Source organism: Anoplophora glabripennis, unplaced genomic scaffold (genome assembly GCF_000390285.2).
Source record: "Anoplophora glabripennis isolate ALB-LARVAE unplaced genomic scaffold, Agla_2.0 scaffold529, whole genome shotgun sequence".
Taxonomy (NCBI): domain Eukaryota; kingdom Metazoa; phylum Arthropoda; class Insecta; order Coleoptera; family Cerambycidae; genus Anoplophora; species Anoplophora glabripennis.
In genome coordinates, this window is record NW_019416645.1 from 139,931 (window position 1) to 157,252 (window position 17,322).

General features: G+C 33.9%; 2 protein-coding genes across 2 annotated transcripts in view; one reads left to right on the forward strand and one right to left on the reverse strand.

Moving 5' to 3' along the window:
- Nucleotides 1–17,322, reverse strand: part of LOC108909647 (flotillin-2) — a 309,055-nt gene that overhangs the window by 139,684 nt on the left and 152,049 nt on the right. The gene's annotated exons all lie outside the window — the stretch shown is intronic.
- Nucleotides 1,495–16,488, forward strand: LOC108909644 (glucose dehydrogenase [FAD, quinone]). Its single transcript, XM_018714031.1, has 10 exons — nt 1,495–1,564; nt 1,639–1,776; nt 7,550–7,723; nt 10,176–10,460; nt 10,515–10,761; nt 10,975–11,223; nt 11,301–11,444; nt 11,612–11,941; nt 15,581–15,859; nt 15,914–16,488. Exons 4-10 carry the CDS (start codon nt 10,215–10,217, stop codon nt 16,282–16,284), a joined length of 1,866 nt encoding a protein of 621 aa, XP_018569547.1. The 5' UTR covers nt 1,495–1,564; nt 1,639–1,776; nt 7,550–7,723; nt 10,176–10,214; the 3' UTR covers nt 16,285–16,488.

Here is a 17,322-nt window from a genome sequence, read left to right on the forward strand (position 1 = left end):
TTATCAAAGAACATTCAACATAGCACCATAGGTATTTATTTCTTTTACGCGATTTACAAATTATCATAAAACGGTTTATTATTTCGTTTACTAAAATTTGTTTTCTGGAATACCTTTGCAGGGAAAAATTGTTCTAATATTTAAAAAATTCATTTGAAGAACAAAATTACAGCAAATAAATATACGTATTGTAGGGAGCTCTAGCCGGGTGGTTATGTTAGGCAGGCACGCGATATTTTTATTTAAAACTTTATTTAACCATAAATACATAAAATCTGCACAACGCTTCTTTTCACACATAAAATATATCTAACCTCTCTTTTTTCTATCCAACTAACCATAAGCCTAAGATCTCCAGATCTCCTCTTCTTCTTATCCGAATCACGCGGGATTTTTTAAATATTTGAATCAGGTTACTACAGTATATATATTTCCAACCATTGGTGAAAAGTCTTAGGTGGTCGATACAACACTCGATGGGTGCTCAATGGGTATATGCGAGCTGTGTACGGGCTCGCCCGACTTGGGCCAAATATTCTAAATTAGTTATGGACTTACGTTTCCGATTACTGTCCAGTCCTAGGTGCGTATAAGCATGCAAGGTATGGTTGGAGTACGGCGTTGTTTAATTCAGCGGCCACGGGCTAGCCCGAATGTTATGTTGGTTGCTGCCGAGATCATGATTAAAATATAATTTTAAAATTTGGTAGGGGGAGTTTCAAAGGACGTAACACATTTTAGATTTAATTTTATAAGAATTGTCAAATCACTTTGATAAATATATACACAAATTTTTGTTTATTCTTCTGAAAATTTCAGGGTGGGCACTGAGCACCCTGCCCACCTCGACGAGCCGCCACTGATGAATATAATGTTATAAATAAATACTGGGATAAGTAGATAGTATGACTTTGTGTAAATTATATACAAATCTGTCGGGATACCTTCATTTAAAGTTGTATGTAAAACATAAATTATAACCTAACGTTGTTGAATATTTCTTAACATTTGCAAACAGATATTCCAGATTGTAGCTTACTATTCAAGAGTTATTGTACTTATTATTTTACTTAGGTACACTATTTTGTGTTTGCAGTTTAATGTTCTCAAGAAGTGGCTAATGCTCTCAAAATGATTAAAATTTTCATACAGAAAAAGTGTTTATATAAATGAAAACCGCAGTAAGAGTTTTCCCAAGAAATACATGAAGAATGTTTCTGCTTATACTTAAATTATTTTAAATTAGAAGTCAATTTTATGGCAGAATTAGTCTCCATAGTAAAAGAGGTCTAAGATTAATTCAAGCATTTCTCACTCGGGCACCACTGGCACTGGCCGTTGCCGTTGCCACCGTTCCGCGGATCCGAATTTGGCCTGGACTTTCTTGCGAGAAACACCGCATTTCTAATGTCAGGAACGCGAAATCCGTAAAAATTAGTCGCAAGTCGGCGGCTGCCATTCCCCACTCGCGGCGCCGCGGAACTAGAGAACCACCGAAGACTTTTCGAGCGCCTCCAAGATCAGTACTCGTCCTACCATGAAGTAAAAAACTTTTGCCTTGCAGGTACTTGTAAATAAATAATATATAGATCGTTAATTTTAACGTCGATTAAAATCTTTTTGGGGAATTTTTTTCAGTTTTTTTACGTTCTACTCTGGTGGTGTAAATAGGTGCAGTGTGTGGTGATCGTCAACATTATAACTAAGGGAAGAAACATACGACTTTTCTATTATTTTGTTATAGTGGATGGATGGGACACGAGGGATAATATAAAAGTAAGTATTACCTACAGGTAACGGTAATTATTTCAAAATTTTAATTATAATTCTTAGGAAAACATGAAGCAATATATTCGCGGAAAACGAAATATTAACATTCGTCTTTATCTGTATTTATAAAACACTTATCATATCATATCAGGGATATTCTAGAGGGAATCGCGATTTATAAAGTTATAATAAATTATCTAAAGAAAAGGAAATGTTTAAAAGTTCGGTTAAAGAAATGCTACTTATCAAATGTTATTTGAATATGATGAATTTTGAAGGACAATTCGTACTTCGAGATACGAGTACAAATAGGTACTTGTCTTTTCTTTGTCTTATACCCATCTTTATGTCTCATAATAATAATAATTATTATTATTATATTAAAATTTAGAGAAAAAAATAGTAAATATTGCAACTGCAAGCTTAAATTCAAGACAGTGAACATTTATCCTGATGTAGCTAATTGCTGATAGGTAGACAATAAAAAAACTGTTTCAATGCTATTTTTTTTTTATTTTTCTCGCCTTTCTCTTCGCAATATCGATTAATTAACACATTAAGTATACGCGACCCACATCGAGACGACTTCGTTATATAACATTCCACATTACACAGAGGAGTATTTTGGTATTGCATCAGAATTTTCACGATTATGTAAAAGATGTGTTTAAAAAATTAGCCGACCTTGACAATTACGCCGTTGAATGTGTAATGTGTAATAGTTAACACCAACTACGTACGTATTTTGTTACATCAGGTAAGGTAAATAAACAGAGAAATTGAATCATATCTACGAATACATCATGTTAAGGCAATAATCGTTTTACGAAATGGAAATGAAAAATTGAAAAGATGAAGACTTAAGTATATAGATGTATGAGAAGGTCAAAATAGTATAGCAAAAGTTTACTTGATTAAAATTACCATAAAAACAATGAAAATGAATTTTTGAATTTTGAATTAAACCGAGTTGAATTTAAATTTAATAAATCAAAACTAGTAACCTCAATACGCAAAATAATTAATTACGACAAAATCTTCAAATTAAAACAACAAATCCTACACGTTTGCTTTCATTTTAATAAGTGAATTTTTTAAAAATCTATGTGGAAAATAGAACGATAACATCTTGCCGGTTCTACAAAAAAATCCTTACATTATCTCTCAATCTGTTTTTAATCTTTTATTTATCTCTCGGTCTTTGCCTCGCAATCTAGCTAGTTATTCACTGCATGGTCCACTGATCCGACAATGTTCCAGAGCGAGCACGTAGATGACAAAAACCTCGTAGAAATTCAATATTACCAAGACGTTGCTCCGCGCTGCTTGAGCAGGAATTAGAAAATGTCCCTCGGACGAAATATTTACAAAAAAATAATCACGTCGCCGATAAATAAGTAACAAATAATGTCCTTATCCTTTTTGCATCAATACGATCTTAATTTGCGGTCTCTCACAAAGAAATTACATACCTCTTTACATTGAGTTAAATAAAGATCGACTTTTCGCCAACTTACAATATAAAAATTCACGCAGCTTAAAGATTCAAGTTAATGTGTTTCTCTTTCTGAACTTCTCTATTAAATCTTAAAGGATAAAGTAAGAATCTATTAGAGATCTAAGATAATAGGCTATTGATTACAGGATTTTAAAAGGAACTTCAAGATATTTTATTGCATGAATCGTTCAAAAGGTCATTTTAGATGAAAAAATCGCGAAGTGCTGTTAAACTAGAAAGTGGAAATTGGAGATAGGGGTGAGAATGCGCTTTTTTAGTTTTTTAATTGTAGCTTGAAAACGAAGCAAAATTTCTCTATAGTTCGTAGGAAAAATTATTTAGAGAATTGAATATCCCATCGAAATAGCTTATTTAAAAAATTTAAAAGGAAAATTTTATGCAAAAAAATCGTTAATAAACAATTTGAAAAAAAAGCAAAAATTTCGATTTTTTATATTTGTTTACTTTTTTGACTATTTATTTTTTTAAGTAAAGATAGGTTGTAAAGTATTTTTGAATTAAAATTGACTGGTATATGTCCGTTCAAACTTACAATAAGCCAATTTTTCGATTTTCGCCGCGTTTCCCCTTATAAGTTTTAATTCTCATTTTTTGCAAAAAAGGAAGGAAATAAGACGTTCAAGGATTTTTATCACGACTTATTCGAAGGGTCATTAAAAATGAAAAAACCGTGGGGTACTATTAAAATAGAGGGTTTGAAATAGAAGATAGGGGTGAAAATGCACTTTTGCGGCTTTTTAAATATATCACGACAACGAAGCAAAATTTCGGTATAGTCAGGAAAAATTTTGTAGAGAATTGAATTTTCCATCGTTAATAAGATTTTTTGATTTTTTTGCCTTTTTGAAGGTGTGAAAATCGTTATTTATTACTAACAAATAAAACTTTTGAAATAATTTTGTATTAAATAAAGAACCAATTTGTTGTAAAAATAATAAGAATTATAATCATTATTATGTTAAAAACGACGGAAATATTTAAAATATCTAAAAAATATTTAAGTTTGACCGGTTACAACTCAGTCAATATTAGTCCAAAAACCTTTGAAATCTTATGTAGTTTTTCAGTACAGCAATTTTCTTTGCCTTCTTCTACTAAAAAAAAATAGTCAGAAAAGTAAAAGGAAATAAAAAAATCGAATTTATTTTCTTTTTTTCAAATTATTTATTAACGATTTTTTGCATAAAATTTTTCTTTTCAAATTTTAAATACGCCATTTCGATAGGAAATTCAATTCTCCAAATAATTTTTCCTATAGACTAAGTATAGTGAAATTTTGCTTCGTTTTCGAGCTACAATTAAAAAACTGAAAGGGGTGCATTTTCACCCCTATCTCCAATTTCCACCCTCTAATTTAATAGCACTCCGCGATTTTTGTATCTAAAATGACCCTTTGAACGATTCACACAATCAAATTTCTTGAACGTCATAGCTCCTTTTAACCCTGATTTTTTGGATATAATCAATGGCCTAGCCTATACTTAAATGTGTATTAATTATTATTTATAGATACATTAAAGGCCATAAGCCTATTGTGAATTTCACTTTTCACTTTTGATGCCGGTCTCTGACTTCTATGACGTAATATAGGTATTTGTCATTTGTCATAACACTTCCTTGATAATACAAACCCACAAGAATCGGTACAACAACGACTAGGGAACGGAGTTAACAACATACGATCAAAGCCGCCAATGTCTAGTTCTGGAGCTGGTATTGGACTTTCCCAATATCAATAACAAGGCTGCGGATGGGGATCGTAGAAAGGCCGGCGGTTCAAAAATGTGCGAAGAAAGTTACCGTGCGTTACGTAAGGCAATATTATCGCGTGTACGCGTAACCAGTGTTGCCAGATGAATTTTTTAGAAAGGACCTGACGCCTGAGTGAATTTAACATCAGATTCGTTGAAGAGACTCAAAGTTTATGTTTAATATGCATGTAAATATGTACCCGCGAAACACACATTAACCTACATCACGTTTACCAGACGTCTAAGAACGAATATGGAAGATATTTCAAAATTTCAAATCCCTGTCGTAATACATAAATAAAAAAAATACGTATAATATTTGTCTAAACTAACCTACCGTATCATACTGAAATTATTAAATAATATACTTAAAATTAGCCGGGATAAGAAGGTCTTATTCTTTCTACATTTCACTTAGGATTATTAAATAAATAATAATAGAACAAAAGTGTATGTAGTACCAAACTTTTAGAAAAAAAATAAATTTTGAGACGATATCAAAAGTGGGTATACCAAATTTCTCGTTTAAAAATACAGATCTGGCAACACCGCGCGTAACTGTACCTATGACGTGCCGTGCCGGTTTTTATGTGGATTTCGAGGGCGATTATACAATTTCGTGAAATTATTCCGTTACTCTGCCCAAGAATGTGTTGTAAAGTTATGTTTGTTCGTATACTGCCGATCGCTAAAAAAGCTTTAAAACATTTACACGAATAGTAAACTTTGCTTCTAATAGGCCGCAATTATTGCAGTAAATAGTGTATAAGAGTAAACCATCTAATAAATAAGTTATGACATAACACTTTCCTCGAGCCGTCAGCGGCTTCACTTCCCATTTCTACCAACAATCGGTCACCGGTCACTTCCGTTTCCCTGGATTAACTGGCTCAGCGCGGAAGACAATCGAGAATTATAATCGTCTAATAATGAAGCGAAATGTGGGAACTGCATACTGCAATATAACAGATCTCACCGCATTTACTTTTTTTTCAAATTTTACCGCGTTTTCTGTTTAAATATATTATACTTCAGATTCTAGCAGCAAGTTTAAAAACGAGCAATATAATTTAAATAAACGATGCGTTTGTATGATGCGGCCGAATATGTGTGTTTCGATGTGACATTCAAATAGATTTATTTCAACTTGGTCGTCCGCTAGCCTTCTAAAGAAAGTGAAATTGCGGCGCCGTAATACTCCACTTTCGCCCTCCCTACGTTGCGACCACAGATCTTGGCGGTAACAACCCACATACCGAGCAAGTTAATCTGGAAGTAACGGGTTGGGAATGCCTACGGAATACCTCCGGATCATCACAAGAGATTCTGGGACAACAACGGAACGGCAGAGTTCGCATCTGGGCTTATCTAACTGTTACTGTGTCTTGTTAATGAGGTGAAGTGATAAAATATATCTGTCTCTGTGGAAATTTATCGAGAAATGTGCAGTTGAAAATTGAATAAATTAACTGTTCTTTAATAGCGCTGTTGTAAAAATAAATGGACCTTTTATGAATGCGTAAAATACGATTAATCGAAATACCTATATTTCAGTGACGCAGAAAAAGGGCGTGCTAACAAAATATACCAAGTTTTGATTACTGGTTTAACAAATTCACTATCTAACAGCGTTACTTTGCGTTGGTAGAAACGAAGATGAGGTTACGTAAGAGGAGAAACTGCAAATTTTTAAGATGAAGGTTTCGACAAACTACAATCAATAACGGTTTAGTTAAGAAAGCACGCGACAACTAACTGTCTAAAATAAATGTATTTATCAAATTGCTCAACAGTGAAACTTCAATTATAGAACAAAGTTTACAATTGAATCAGAAGTATAAAACACATAAAAAGTATAAAGTATATTTACAGTGTGCCCATGCACGAAGCAATTCTACTTTTGTTCAAATGTAGAAAATTATTTTTTGGCTAAGCTAATACATTATATCCAGGGTGTTCTCTACAGAGAAGTTTGGTGGATGAGTTTATCCTTAGAATTCATTAATACACTATATCAGATAAAAACACAAAAATAACCAATTTTTTTCAATATTTAAAATGTACTGGGTGTTCACAGATCGTCAACCGTAAGTTTGAAAACAATCTGTTTTTAAATTGAAATTTTGTGAAATTATCATGTAACGTATAGTAAACAGTCTCTAGAGTTACAATACAATATTTGTACCTTTTTGACAATTATTATTTGGACTTTACCCTGATATTATCTCAACTGTAAACGGGCCACAAGGAACACATAAAATGGCAATGGTAGTATGTACTTACGTTCCGGCAAGAGTTTCATCTTTTTTGAAATTATTAGGCAAACTTTGATTTCACTCACCTGCAACAAACGAAATTGATTACTTAAAGATTGGGGACGGGTCATAAAAAATTTCATATCTGATTTCTGTTATAAATATTTACAAAATTTTCAGCATCAGATCGTGTTTTATCGCACGATCTCTTAATTTCTAAGAATTTGAATACTAATGAAATTTTTTTGTTTCAGTCTATCAACAAAATGACACACTCTGGTCCGTGAGAGACATGCCAGGCTTAATTCTTTACAGGAACAAATACGCGGCCACAATTTTTCGCAGGATAAAAATGAAAATTCGCCCTCCGGATTAAAGAGGAAAAAATATCAACAGAATAATTTTCTAGTCAACATATCTATTAATAGGTAAATAAAAAAATAACGAGCGTTCAAATAAAAACGTGGTCAAGTTGGTTCTGAAAATTTGGACGTAGGGCGTAGCGTATAGCAAATGAACTTAAACGTCATCTGTCAAAGCGCTATATCGCCGCTATCAATTTGAATATTTTCGTTTTAAAAAGCGTTTAAAATGGTGTTTTCTCAAGAACAAAAAGTGTTTATCATAGAGTCCTACTTTAGAAATGGACGCAAGATTGATGGAATATGGAAGTATTCTATTGAGGAATGTTTCATAGAATTTCAAAATCAATTTCCCGGCGTTGTCGAGTACAAAATTTTTGCAGTTCAGCGTTGTGTTTTCGTGAAACGGGCAGTGTAACAAGAAAATAAGGAAGCGGCCGACCTAAAAAGCGGACTGAAGAATTAAAAGAAAATGTCCAACAAATAATGGAAAATGCGCCAAGAACTTCTGTACGTGTTTTATCACAAATGGTGGGAGTATCAGTCGGTACCTGCCACACAGTGTTAAAAAAGCTCCTTTAATTGTTTGTTATTGTTATCACGATTATTCTTTAAAATAAAGTTATATAGTCATTAACGTTATTGAAACTGACAGCTGCTATACAGCTCGTTGAGAAATGAGGTTAAGTTGGTCGCTATAAGCTACTCCCTACGTCCAATGTGTCAGAGCCAACTTCGACCACGTTTTTATTTGAACGCTCGTTATATAAATAATATAAATATATAATTCATAGATAGTTCTCGTAGCAGAAAAATCATTATTAAGTAATTACCATGAATATTACTGATATATACAGTATTTTTTATTTGTAAATTTAGAAGAAAATATCATTCTTTATAAAAGTTACTGCACTCAAACTTTTACAAAAATGTTACTACTTACAGTAATTCCAAAAAGGTCGTACATATCATAAATGTTTTATAAAAATACAAGAAATGCAAAAATAGTAAATAAAACGACACTGAATTACATATAACATTAAAAAAACAATATTAAAATGTACTTAAATAAATGCAAAATAAAATCTATAAAGAGAAATGAAAAGTGTAACAATAAACATAAATAAAAATTAGTAGAGAACAGACAATTTTAAAAATAAAAAAGTTACAGGAAGTGCTACTTTTGTCTCATTAGCAAATAAGCAATGAAATAATATATCAATTATCGAGGCCATATACAGGGTGATTCAGAACTTATAAAAAAAATTTTGGATGTACAGGAGACTTACAAATACAATTTTGTAGAGAAAAAATCGAAAGGGGCAGTTCGAAAATGATTTAAAAATACACTTCTGCACGGCACTGGCAACTGGTCCACTGTAAAACCTGATTTCACAATGTGACCGGCATGACGGCAAAGTGTGATAAAAATGGACAAAAATATTCGCAAGGAAAGAAATAAATAGAATTTTATAGCACCTATTTTATATCAGCAAATTCAACTGCTTTTGACGTCATTGTTATTAATTAATAAAATTAATTTGTGTTTTTAAATAATAAAATAATTTGACATACCAGATGTTACAACTGTTCAAAATTTTATCTACCGACCTGAAAACACATTTGGGTCAGTCTTACTCAGTTTCTACGAACTAACACAAATGTTGTCTTGCTTCATCATAACACAAATGCTTCAACATAAATTAAAACGATATCCATCAACTCCGAGTTGCTATACACGCAAACCATTTTTGACACTAAATACGAAAAAACTATTGTAAACACCACAGATAACAGTAAATCGGATTTCAGTATTCGGAGTCGCTGAGGCCAGGTGGCTCTCCACGCATGTTATGAATGACGCTGGAGACTACAGTTGTCCAGCTATGTAATGGTTGAATGTACTACAACTTCAATAATTTTTTTCCCGGAAACTATAAGGATTTTACAAATTATTTTTTACGATATGGACTCCACTTCTCATGCCGCGTCTATTCCCAAATTTTTTTGGATAAGTTGTGAATCACCCTGTATAGACATGAAATACGAAGAAGAAGAGTAATTGTTGCAACATTCAAATGGACAGAATGATGCCTTTGAATATACTCCAGACTGTCAATATACGTCAGCTGTTAATACACCAAGTTCAGAGGCATATTCCCGTTTTGATCTTGCTAGTGTGTCGTAGTTTTAATACGTCCGATCGAAAAATAAGCATTTTTAATAATAAGTTCCAAGGGTTTTATCATGCATTGGTAGTAATATTCAATATGTGATTACTAAAAGTCAGTTTATTACTAATATCGTACCTGGATTGCGAAAAATTTTCTGGTGTCGCTAGCAGATTGCTGATAATACGATAATAATTATAACTGACTTTTTGTTTTCTTGTAAAGGATATCCTACTCCTACACTATGTTTTGTATATAAAATGAAGAAAGCGCTTTAAGAGTTTGACGGAAATTATAATAAAAAATCGTAGGACATACAGTATACGTATCCTTGGCCTATTTTTTAGGAGACTGTGATATTAAACAATAATACAATAAAACACAAAATGGTACTGGAGACCCTATTTATATCGACGGCTCTGAAAACTGTGGGCATAGTCGGCAAAACGCTATGGGTGATACCCCTGATATTCGCTGGGCTCTCCCTAGTCACTAACTACAACCGTTTCGACCCAGAAGCCCCCATCAGGGAAACCAGGATGATTTACAGGGAGTACGACTTCGTCGTTGTAGGTGGCGGGTCTGCAGGGGCGGTGGTAGCTTCGAGACTGTCGGAAATCCCCGAGTGGAAGGTATAGATCGCATTTTCACTGCTTTTTTTCATCCTAGCAGTCTTCCCTTTGCAGGTGTTGCTTCTGGAAGCCGGTCCGGACGAGAATGAGATCAGCGACGTGCCGTCCCTCGCGGCTTACCTCCAGCTGTCCCCCATGGACTGGACTTACAAGACGGAATATACCGGGAGAGCCTGCCTGGGCATGAAGAATGGCCAATGCAACTGGCCCAGGGGGAAGGTCCTGGGTGGGTCTAGCGTGCTGAACTACATGCTGTACGTGAGGGGCAACAAGAAAGACTATGATTTGTGGGAGGAACTAGGTAAGGCGCACGGCAAAGAAAGAACTACAATGAAAATAAACAGAGTTGAAGACTATCCATTTACTTTATTTTTGCGAATTTTCATACTAATATTACATCAACTTCTTATGTACAAACACAGAAACAAAAAATGTGAAAATTTTACCCTAACGTTTAAAGAAGAAGAATGTTGTCGATTGGATTGGAGCATATTTCTCACTACAAACATTTCAGGTAATCCTGGTTGGAATTACGACGACGTCCTCAAGTACTTCATAAAGTCAGAGGACAATCGCAACCCTTACCTGGCTAAAACGTCCTATCACGGACAGGGAGGCCCCCTGACCGTCCAGGAGTCCCCTTGGCGAACGCCGCTGGTGGTCGCCTTCATCGAAGCGGGCTTGGAGATGGGATATCCCATTCGCGACATCAACGGCGCCGACCAGGCCGGTTTCATGATCGCGCAGGGGACGATTCGGAGGGGTAGGTTAACGAAAATGCCAAAATAGGACATACCACCGACCAGTTTTAAACAGAAAAATTTATATTTGTACTTTTAGGATCTAGGTGTTCCACTGCAAAGGCGTTTCTTAGGCCGATTAAAACGAGGAAAAACATACACGTGGCTTTAAATGCTCACGTAACGAGGATTTTGATAAATCCTTCCAATATGAGAGCCTTTGGAGTGGAGTTCGTGCGAAACGGTAGGTATTAAATGTACTGTTTACTGTTACCAACATTACATACATCTGTATTCCCGGTTGCATACCACTTCAGTATGTATATAATAAAAGCAATTATTTTAAAAAGTTACATGTTTCGTTAACCGATTGCCTATTCCGAAATTAACGCCTTTTTTTATTGATAACAGGCAGGAAGCAAGTAGTTATGGCTAGAAAGGAAGTCGTCATGTCGGCAGGTGCCATAAACACGCCCCAAATCATGATGCTCTCGGGCATCGGGCCTAAAAGGGAGCTAAAGAAGCACGGGATCCCCGTGCTGAAGGACCTACCGGTGGGAGAGAACCTGCAGGACCACGTCGGGATGGGTGGTCTCACTTTTCTCGTGGACAAACCGGTGTCCATAGTGCAAGACAGATTTCAGGCTTTTCCTATGACCATGCAGTACGTCGTCAACGGAAAGGGCCCCATGACCACCTTGGGAGGCGTGGAGGGACTTGGCTTCGTCAATACTTATTTAGGTAGTTCCTTTTTCTATTTATGATGAACGAAAAGATGGAAAGCAAAATACAACTGAAGACTAACAGTCAGTGTATACGACGTATAGATACGGATTTTATTACTATAGACGCAAAATATTTCAATGTATTAAATAATTTGGGCTAACGCTATATATCGTAGAATAAACCACTTAAGGACGGGATTTTGTACAAAAAATATCGCCCAGCGTGAGTCACGAAACGGGACCCCGGCAGGTGCTGTTCTAGCGGCCAACGCTTCAAGTCTAATAATTCCGCTGCACCGGATATTCGTCCGATTTTTCAGGAACGGCTCCAATTTGTGTACATACAATCTTATAAGGAAAGAGAGTAAATATTTTATTAATCAGTAATAGATTATCGAGGACAATAATATTTTTTTATTGAGTAGGCAATAATTTTTAGTTAATAAGCTTAAACAATCTTATAATTACTATTCCTTCATTATAAAAACAGAAATACGGTTTTTAAAATTACATGTAGTTTCTTCTTCAAAAGTGACGTTAAAACACGTATAACATGGAATAGTCAACAGTCTAATGTTTATATTTTCACATTAACAATCCGATAATGTAAATTAACTGCTATTTTCAGTAAAAAAAATATATACCTAACCTGAAATATTTTTTTACTTTGACGAGTCGTTTTAACTTAAAAACACTGCTTAATTACTAAAATATATAGAATCTTGCTACTAATTGCGTTTGGAGAATAATATGTATAGGCATAAAATATATATATAATATTACTGTATGTACTTAGTCCATTGAAATGAAGGCTGAACCTCCATTTTTTCCTCTGTCGATCAAACCTGGGCGCAAATATGTTTTCGACCCTCAGGAATCCGAATCCGCAAACATTTTTGACCTAGGTGATCAGGCAAGGGGTCAAAAGGTCAAAAAACCCATAAAAAATAAGGTTTTTCGCAAATATCTCGTAAACTACGGCAAGTAGCAAAAAAATAATTGCACCATCGTGTTCCCAGGGAAATTACGATTATAAACAATTAAAAAATTTATTTAAGAAAAATTTTTGTTTTTAAAAAACAGATTACCAAGACAATAAAATGGCAAAAAAAATGTTTCAAAAATATTAAACTTGTCCATTTGTTTATAACAAATTTATAAACAAATAACGTTAAAAAGTTTTTAGCTAAGCTAATAAACGCAATATATTAATAGAAAAACAACTAAAATCAAACATTTTGTAAAAAAAAAATTTATAACATTTCCCGGATTTTTCATTTTTTGTTAACTTTAAAAAATCATTATAAACAAATGAAAAAACTTTTATAAACTTTTACAACGGAATCTTGTTTATTATGTATATAAAAAGACCTCCCAGAAAGAAAAAAAATGTTAGATACATTATTTAAAGTTTTACAACAAGTTTTATGAAAGATTAGGACCACGAAAAATTAGTTCATTAACAATTGAATAACTTTAACATAAGTCAAGTTAAAAATTATTTTCCAACTGGGCTGTGTTCCTTCAAGTGTCTAGATGACACTATAATTTATTTAGATTTTTAAATTAATATTGAATACTATAAAAAAATTATTTTGTGTTGCACACTTTGCTTGGCGGCGACGCGACGACGCGGAAACCGCCGCCGCCGCGCGGAGCTATATTTTCAACGTCAAATTAAAATTATAAATAATGGAGCTACAATTCCTGACTTATTTTGCTGAAATTTTCGCCTCTTTCAGGATCTATTTTGAAATTTCAGCTATCTTCAATATTTTTTTAGTTATAGTTAAAAAACGGAGACTCCCTTTTTCTCTTCGTTTTTTGTTTATAACAATTGCTATTTTTAATTGCGGATAAATTTAAAAATACTTCTTTCTCTGAATATAATTCCGAATCCAATGTACTAACAACCATATTTTTAGGATTACAATAACTATTTTTCGCAAAAAAAAACTTACTTCTCGACTAGACTAGTGGTTTCCTTCTTATCGGTAAGTAGCTACTGATTTGTAGATTGAAACAGAAATCTACCTGAGTCAGACCAATTTTTAAGCTGTAAATTTATTTTGAAACTACCAAGGCTACAATATAAATAACGATTTTATGTGGGACACCCTGTACGTAAAATTTAATCTTAATTCTTAATAAAGAAAAATTAGTACATATTATTGGTTTTTTATGCGTTATATTTTCGTACTACTTAAGCTTTACAAAATCTTATTACTTAGGTACCTACCTACTTTTAAAATATTACCCATATTTATATATCAAAGATAATATCAGACCATTATGGGTCCCATATTCTGTAAATAGTGTTTTCCGCAAAGACAAATAATTTCAAACATTTAATAACTGAATAATCTAAAGCTTATCAAATAATAGGAATGTTATGTCATGCCACCTGAGTATTTTCAAAGACGCCGGCCGCAGTAAAACGAATAAACAGCTGCAAAAAACGATCAAACCATTAAGGTTTTAGGTACTGAAATCTACGAAAATACTATCTTTTTTATATATAATTCCACATGTAAATATTCTTATAACATTTACTTGCTTAGTCCTACATATAAAATTGTTTACTTTTTATAAGTACGTGAAAATAATTGTTAAAATGTGGAGTTAGGATAATAGCAAACGCATGTTTTGCAAATGCTTTTTTTTAGTTATTATTTTATTTGGGTAAATTTAAACGGTAACCATGAATAAACAAAACATCAAGGATTTTATTTTTGTGCTTACCCCTACTTTTGTTCTACACGTTTTACTTTTAAAGATTTCAGTACCTAAAAACGCCAGAAATTTCACTATTTCTCGGCCAATACAATTTACAATAAACCAACTCTGTGTTTTCGCTTTCATTTTCAAGGGTAGCGACACCTGTGACAGAGTACACAAACTAATTATATTTAGAAATTCTTGTAGAAGATAGAAACCGCTAAAATTCTGGTTTAAATATATAATATAATATAATATAACATGGAGTCGTGTGTAAAATGTTGTCATCTTACTTGAGGACACAAATTATAGAATTGTTAATAAATATTAATCTGAAAATTAAATACAAATGATCCTAAGTGTCCGTTCTAGTGAGTGAAGTAGTTTGGTTATTGTGCCTGACCTAGTTCCGTCATAAATCCAATATATTGGCAGACTAACAGTATGGTTAAAATTGAGGTACTTTGGCATTTATTTAAATTATTCTTCTGTTCTCATGAGCATTGAAATTTATTTCACTCACTAGCGGGAACCATTGCGAATACATTGATATATAATAATATTCAATTATGTTAGTTTCTTCGATGATTTGTGTCCTCATCTGAAGCTCTGTTACATGGTAAAAATATACATACTAAATCGCCCCCTTAAACCTGTAGGCCTACAAAGTATGTGCACCAATCAGATAAAATATTTGAGATCGCATTTCCATAATAAAAAACAAAAATAGATAGAAATTGCACACCACTGAACAGAAGAAAATAAATTTTATTTTAAACTGCTTCAATGTTATGAAAATGTCAATCAGGACCAGATAAACATACAAGTTCCTACAGAAAGGTCAGTTACACCATGAAACTGACGGTTTTATTCTTGCAATAATAATTAAAGATTTGTTAGGGATTTTATTTCTTAATAACAAATTTTATTTTTTCAGGAAACAGGTCCTGGCCTGACATCCAGTTCCACATGGCCCCCGCAAGCGTCAATTCTGACGGCGGCAGGCGCGTAAGAAAGGTGCTGGGCCTTACAGAAGAACTTTACCGTACGGTTTACAAACCCATAGCCAACAGAGACGTCTGGACTCTGATGCCCTTGCTGCTAAGGCCTCACTCGAGGGGGTGGGTGCGGCTGAAAAGCAGAAACCCCTTTGACGCCCCTCTCATCAACGCGAACTACTTCGATGACCCCTTTGATGTTAAAACCCTCGTGGAAGGTAAGTCCGGATAGACGAAAGCATGCGAGAAAAAAAATCCATGTCGCTTTCTAGGTGCCAAGATAGCTATAAACATCAGTCAGGCCGAAGCGTTCAAGAAATTCAACTCACGCCTCCACAGGATCCCCTTCCCCAACTGCAGGCACGTGCCCTTCGCCAGCGACAAGTACTGGGAGTGCCACATCCGCACCATCTCCATGACCATCTACCATCCTGTGGGCACGTGCAAGATGGGGCCTCAGTGGGATTCCGGGGCCGTGGTGGATCCCAGGCTGAGAGTGTACGGGGTTGGGGGGCTGAGGGTGATCGACGCCTCCATCATGCCTACCATACCCAGCGGGAATACCAACGCTCCCGCTATAATGGTGGGGGAGAAAGGGGCCGATTTGGTGAAAGAGGACTGGATGATGAGTAGGGGCAAATAGCGTAGTTTTTTTAAATGTACAAAATACAATTGAATCGCTTGTTTCGAAAACAACCAAAGTCAGTTGTGAGTTTTCTAAAGATGCAAAACGTTTCACAAACATAAAGTTCATGCGTTTAATACTGCGAAAAACTTCTAGTACCTAGCTATTTCTTACGAAAAAGTAAGAGAACCGCTTCTTGGATGTAAGAAGGTAAACTAATTTTTTCTGGATTACCTTCAGTACAACTCACATAATAAAAGTGTACATCCCTAGATCTGGGCGAGGTCCGGAACATTTTCAAATTTGCAAAAATGTTTAAATATTAAAAAAATACCTATTTTATACGAGTTTTTTACTTATATCTTGGAACCTATGCATTTTGGAAGAATATTGAAGAGGAAAAAAGTTTTAGAATTGAATTTTGCACAGTATACTGTAAGTTAAAATTTATTACCCATGTTGTAAAAAAATTGATGAAAAATAGGCAAAATAATCAAGTTTTTTTGTATAATTTTTTAAAAATATTTTAATTGCTTCGAGGGTATTCTAATTTTGGTAAAAAAAACTTTAGAGTATAATAAAATAACACACCAAATTTCATTAAAATAAGTTCGATAGTTTTCGCAACATAATTTAATAAAACAAATTTTGAAAAAAATTTTCGAATTTTCCAAATGTTGCACAGCCTCAAATAAAGCATCTAGATACTTAAATATTTTCACATAGAAAAGAGCGCTCAACCTTTCAAATGGTTTTTGAAATATTGAAATCCGTTGATTAGGACGACCACAGTAAATTTTTAAAGTTAACCCTCTTTTTTTATTGTTAAACAATTAGATTAGATTTATCAATTTGCAATTTAGTTTTTTTCAAAAATTATAATTATAAAGTACTCGCGAAGACGCTTCTTTAAAAAAAAAGTTTAAATTCCGGTTGTTCGTTTTCGAGATATAAGCAGTCAAAGTTTGTCGGCATTTACCGTTAATTTATAAACAATTTAGCGATAATCTTTGATCCAGTGGCTTCGTTTTTTCGTGTTCTATGCTGGAAAAAATT

Excerpts from the sequence above, each read along its gene's own strand:
- LOC108909644 (XM_018714031.1), top strand. The coding sequence starts at position 10,215 with ATGGTACTGGAGACCCTATTTATATCGACGGCTCTGAAAACTGTGGGC. Across the intron at positions 10,461-10,514 it reads CGGAAATCCCCGAGTGGAAG|GTGTTGCTTCTGGAAGCCGG; the intron begins GTATAGATCGCA and ends TTCCCTTTGCAG. Across the intron at positions 15,860-15,913 it reads TGTTAAAACCCTCGTGGAAG|GTGCCAAGATAGCTATAAAC; the intron begins GTAAGTCCGGAT and ends GTCGCTTTCTAG.